Source organism: Chionomys nivalis, chromosome 12 (assembly GCF_950005125.1).
Source record: "Chionomys nivalis chromosome 12, mChiNiv1.1, whole genome shotgun sequence".
NCBI lineage: Eukaryota > Metazoa > Chordata > Mammalia > Rodentia > Cricetidae > Chionomys > Chionomys nivalis.
Genome location: NC_080097.1, coordinates 5,718,247 through 5,723,974, shown reverse-complemented (window position 1 = coordinate 5,723,974; position 5,728 = coordinate 5,718,247). Strand labels below are relative to the sequence as shown.

Sequence of the window (5,728 nt, the reverse complement as noted above, 5' to 3'; positions counted from 1 at the left end):
CTTTTTGTTCCCCTTTCACCGTTTTGTTATTCAGTTTATCCAGTTTTGGTCACCCATTTTATTTATTTATGCGCCTGCTCCTATTCAGGGGCTCATGTATTTTTTATTATGTTGTTCCACTGTCACGCAGTGTCAACTTAGTCTATTCAATGGGGGCTACTTGAAGGCCGGAGGGACAAAGCCGGTACACATCGCGCCGCTATTCATTCCGGCCAGCTGGATCGGCTGAAAAAAAAACCTTGTGAAAAGAATCGCCTCACAATGGACACAGAAGAAGTGCACAATGCTAACAGTTTTCCAAATACCAGCGATTGGTTTCTTCACAATGAGGAGAAAGCCGTCGCTTTTTCTTAGCTCCACTTCAACAAACAACACTGTCACAAAACCTCCCAACCCCGCGTTTTGTTCCCGGACAAAACCTCCTCGACTGTCTAAACGCTCCCACTGAAGGACAAAAAAAAGGGGGGGGGGAGAAGAAAAGAAAAAAAAGAGCTCTTTTCACTATTTTCTTTTTCCCCCTGCAAGAGAGAAAAAAAGAAAAAAGGGGGGGGGATTGTCAGTGAATTAATAATATCAGTCTTTTAAAAGAAGAAGGTTGACCTTTGAGATGCACTGGACTGAGGGAGAAAGAACAGGGGAGAGATTAATAAAGTTTGGATTCTCTCTCTCTCTCTCTCTCTCTCTCTCTCTCTCTCTCTCTCTCTCTCTCTCTCTCTCTCTCTCTCTCTCTCTCTCTCTCGGCGGCCAGAAAGCCGCTGCCACTTCGGGCGGGCGCGACACAGGGAGGACCCGGCCCGCAGCGCCAAACTAGCTGCGCTCTGATTGGCTGGCGAGCAAGTCCCTCTCCACCCCAAGTCTGTGCTTCTTTGGCGCCCTTGCAAAGACACCGGGCAGCCTGAGCAAGAGAGGGAGATGGACACTGGTTAGTCCTGGTTGGGGAGGGATGAGACTGTCCAAGGAAGAAACCTCCGAAGCCTCCTTGTCGGCTTCCCCGAGTCACCCCCCTGGCGGCAGAGCTCTCCAGCACAAGGCCTTTTCGCTTACACACATCACTTCCACCTGTTTGCTCAAAGCCCAAAGCAACAAGCTCGGTCCTTCTCAGACCAGGTTTGTGTAAAGCTTTGAGGCACCCGCGACTCCAAAGAAACGTCGTGTTTCAAATAAACAAACTGAAAATCAGAAGGGCGGAACCGAGGTGGGGATAGGAGAAGAGAGCGAGGTGGCGGAAGGGCAGAGTCGAGAATGCACAGAAGTAGAGATGGAGAGGCAAAGAAACCGGCTCTCTTCCCTTGGCCACGGCGCGGTTTCTGTGGCTCACTTTCTGGTACCCAGCGCCTGCACAGTCTCCACACCTTCCTGCCTGAGCGCTGCTCCTGCTACTCCATGCCCACCCTTAGGACATCCCACCCCGGATACTGCAGTCTACTTGGCCATAGGCCCTCTCTGGATGTAGAACCCGCCAACTTGTTAGTTAAGATCACTGGAGATGCCTGATAAAGAGACCCGGGAGTCTGCCGACAGAGTGCCAACTGCCGCGGGATGGCTGAGGATGCGTCCCTGGTTCTCCTCCCTCCACCCGCCCTTTTCCCGGTGCCGCCTTTCCTCCCCTTTCCCATCTTCCTAGACTTCTCTCATTCATCTATGCTCGAAAGCCTTTCTCCCAGAAAATACAGAACTTTGGGAAAGGGTGGGAGGAGGGGGCGCGAGGGGGCGGGGTATCTTCTGTGGCTGGGGCCCGAGCTGGTAGGCTAGGCTGAGAGGTAACTAAGATTTAGGGCTGGGGTGATTTCCAGCAAGCCGCAGGAAGTTCCGTGTTGAGAAGTGATGGGCTGCTACAAAAGAGAAAGGCGAAGCTTTGAAAGGATTTAATTAACCGTGTCAGGGATAATTACCCCTGGACAGTCCAAATTAGTTTTGCATAATCGCTCAGAACCATATGAATTAACTTATAATATTGCAAAGAGCCCGAGGAATAACAGGAGAGGGATCGTTTTAATTACGGAATCAGGGTCAAACCAGCAGAGCCTATTTCTCACATTTCCAAAACTTTTCATGGTTTTTAAAATATTATTCCGTTGGGAGAAAACAATGACTTTAAAGACTCGGGCACTTATGAAGATGTGCGGCTTGGGCTGACTTCTGTCAATGGGGAAACAGGTTTAAGACTTCTACATACAGAATCCTGCGGCTTCCCAACTCAGGACTTCGATTTTCCTGAGTTTCAGACACCCCACCCGCCCGCCCGCCCGCCCTCGAAATATCTGCCAGTGCCCTCTCATTTTCTTTCTAAAACTAAAACGCTGTATGGACTTAAACTCGTCTCGAGTGGAGACTTGCCTGTCACTGGAAAGCCAGCCCTCTGGTTAGAATCTGCCACACCGCGCTTCTATTTGAAAGCTATTAGCACGACAGACTAAAGCCCTAAGGAGGCCAAAAGTTGTACATTTCTGTTGGCAGTGATTACCCTTCCAAGTAAATCCTTAAAGTGCAAATAAGGAATACCCTAAAGATATGTGAACAAATTACACTGATTTAAGTGGCGGGGCTGCTCTGCAAACAAGATAAAGTGGTCGGGCAACTTTCCCCTCTGAAATCGTGGCTGGAAACCTGGAGCAGTCTAGCCGTTCTCAAAGGGCTCCCTTCTGCTGTTTCATGAATGCCTGCCCCCACCACCGAAAGATAATGCAACTACTTGGGTTTTTTCTTTTTAAAATCTTTCCTATTCACGATTAAAAATGTGATAAATCAGGTTTTTGGCTCTGAATAACAATGACTTGATTTAGATTTCCTAGTAAATCTATTCAAAAGTGAAACAAAGGCGGCCTTTGGAGGATACCTTACATTTCACCTGGGCCGGGCACCGTCAGGGCAATTCAGATAAAAATCTTGTTAGGAACTCAACAAGAAATAGAGGATTTTCTCTTTTCCCTGGTTCAGGCTTTATTTAAACTCTTTGTTCAAAAAAAATGAACAGAGTGATAGTAAGATTCTAATTTACAGATATAGCTTAGACACATCTAATATTAAATTAGAAGATCGCACAAGAAATCCATTTACACATAAAAGTTAAAACCAATAATTAAACTTTTAAAACTTTATCTTACATAAAGCCAAAATGAAACTAAATACATGTTAGCAACTCCATTCACAAACATTAGTCAAAATATATACATTTCAAAAGGAAAACGCTATAATTTGAGATTTTTTTTCTAAAATGTATTTCATCAGAATTTGCAAGTGAATTGCAGGCGGTCTAGAAAATAAGCTATTCGGAAAGGGAACTCCGAAAAACACATTAAACAGCGCGTGCCAGAGGAATGCTAGATGACAATGAGGCATTTTTAAAAACAATTCTGTGCTTTCTTTCTGTTTTTCTTTTCCAGTTTTGCTAAATAATAAATATATAGTTACGACCCAGACAAAAACGTCTGATTTAATCTTAGATAAAATTGCGATTCTGAAATAGTTCCGCAATTCTTAAAAGTTAACTTTGACATTTGCTCAACATGTTTTTTTTCTTTCTGTTTTTGAGTCTAAAACCGACTCAAATTTAGGGCAACGAGAATAACACACTTTCCAAGACTCAATGTTTTCACTGACATACACACATTTACAGTCTTGAGGTGAACTCAGCCATGAGGGGAAACCAGCATGCGAGCTTTCCATACTTTCGTAAACCGCGTCACAAGTCCAAGCCAGTGGACTCAGGGAGACTTCTAGTACATTTTCCAGGGGCAGAATATCCAACTGACAACTTCCACCCGCACAGATTTTTTTTTCGCATTTCTTTTTCTTGGGGAAGAAAGAAAAAGAAAAGAAAAAAGGGCTCCCGCTTTTATTTGCATACGGGATGAAACAAAAGAAACGGTGATCATCTCCCATACAAAGGCCAGATTCGAGCCGGTCACTGGTCAGGAGCAGATCCGGTGTGGGGTCTGCAGAGTTCTGCAGGGTTCAAACAGGACGGGCAGAGGACGTCTGTCTGGAGCCACCCTTCTCTAAGAACCTAAGGAAAGGTCATCAACTCTCTCCTTTGCCACATTTTTCAAACCTAACGTCAGAACCGGGTGCATGCAACACAGACCGAGGAGGACCGGGAGGGAGGATCGATGAGACACACGCACAAAAGCAAAAAATCCAAACAACAAAACGGGAAAGCCCACCGTTGCGTTAAAGTTTCTCCTCCCACCCACCTCTACGGGTAAACGCAACAGGTTCCGAAGTGCAAAGCAAACACCGAGCTGGCGGACGCACATAACCGCGCTCTTAAAGCTGGCTGCAGAAGTGCGGGTGGGAAAGGATCCTAGAATCTACACGCACACTCTCTCGCGCGCCCTCGAGCGCTCGGCCACTCAAGCCACGGCTGGCTGGCATCTCCGCCTCTGCCCGACACCTATACATCTATGTACATACAAACCGGGCCCCCGGTCGTCCGAGGGCGCACCGGAAGGCCGCCAGTCTCGTACCTATACATATGTACACGTGCGCACTCAGGTCCTCGCGGGTGGGCCCCGCGGGGTCATAGCGCGGCGGCGTAGGCCGCGGGGTAGGGGTCCAGCTGAGGCTTGCCCATGCCTGGCAGCAGGATGTAGGCTAGCGGCGGCTGCAGCCCGGGGCTGGGCCACGCGCTGCAGTTGCACGGGATCATATAGCCCGGGTTGCCCGGGCTGGGGTGCGAGTGCGTGTGCCCCCCGGCGGCCGCCGCGGCCGCTGCAGCCGCCGCCGCCGCCCCGTGGAAGGCGCCCGCGCCCGCGGTCGGGTACCCGAGCGACGATGCGTACGGCAGGCCGGACGACGACGAGGAGATCTCTGCCATCTTGGAGCCCAGGTCGAGCAGCGAGTAGGGGCTGCCCGCGGCGGCGGCTGCAGCGGCGGCGGCGGCGGCGGCCGCCGACTGCGGGAAGAAGACGCGCGCGGCGGCGGCGGCGGCTGCGGCAGCCGCCTTCTCCGGGTTGGCGAGCAGAGACTCGGGGACCAGGCCTCCGCCCGCGCCTGCGTGCAGCCCGGCTCCCGCCTTGAGCGCCGGGTGCTCGGCGTCCGCCACGCCGCCCAAGCCGTAAGGCACCGGGAAGGCGAACTTGTCCTTCTTGAGCAGCGTCTTGGGCTTGCGCCGGGGCCGGTACTTGTAGTCGGGATGCTCTTTCATGTGCATGGCTCGCAGGCGCTTCGCCTCGTCGATGAACGGCCTCTTCTCCGACTCGGTGAGCAGCTTCCACTCTGCTCCCAGGCGCTTGCTGATCTCGGAGTTGTGCATCTTAGGGTTCTCCTGGGCCATCTTACGCCGCTGAGCCCGCGACCACACCATGAAGGCGTTCATGGGGCGCTTGACGTGGTCCACCGGCTTGGACATGCTGTCGCCGTGCCGCGGCTGCAGCCCGCCGCCTCCGCCACCCAGGCCCTCGGCCTCTGCCCGGAGGAAATCAATGTTGATTGCAAGCGGGCACCCGCTCAGCCGGCGTCCGTGCGTCCGGGTGTCGTTCCCGCTCGGGAAGAGGGGAGCTAGAGGACCAGCCCAGGGCCGGGGAGCTGCGTCCAGGGACGCTGGGGTCTCTCTGGCCGAACTCTAGGAAAAATCCTTTCCGGGACCCTGGAACTTCTCGACAGTGTCCCCACTCCGCGGTGGCACTTTGCTCTCTGCTTCCTTTTTGTCCTTCTGTCCGGTTGCCTTTGCTCGCCAACTCCCTGCAGGTGGCCACTGCCTGGAACGGCTCTGCCCTCTCCAATGTCT

At 51.7% G+C, this 5,728-nt stretch overlaps 1 protein-coding gene across 1 annotated transcript; it reads right to left on the bottom strand.

Annotated features, from left to right (window-relative positions):
- Positions 1–2,993: 2,993 nt before the first annotated feature.
- On the bottom strand, positions 2,994–5,355 carry Sox21 (SRY-box transcription factor 21). Its single transcript, XM_057786416.1, has one exon. It carries the CDS (start codon positions 5,348–5,350, stop codon positions 4,520–4,522), a length of 831 nt encoding a protein of 276 aa, XP_057642399.1. The 5' UTR covers positions 5,351–5,355; the 3' UTR covers positions 2,994–4,519.
- Positions 5,356–5,728: the final 373 nt, after the last annotated feature.

Bases quoted from the DNA above. Each gene is read 5' to 3' on its own strand.
- Sox21 (XM_057786416.1), bottom strand. From the start codon at position 5,350: ATGTCCAAGCCGGTGGACCACGTCAAGCGCCCCATGAACGCCTTCATG.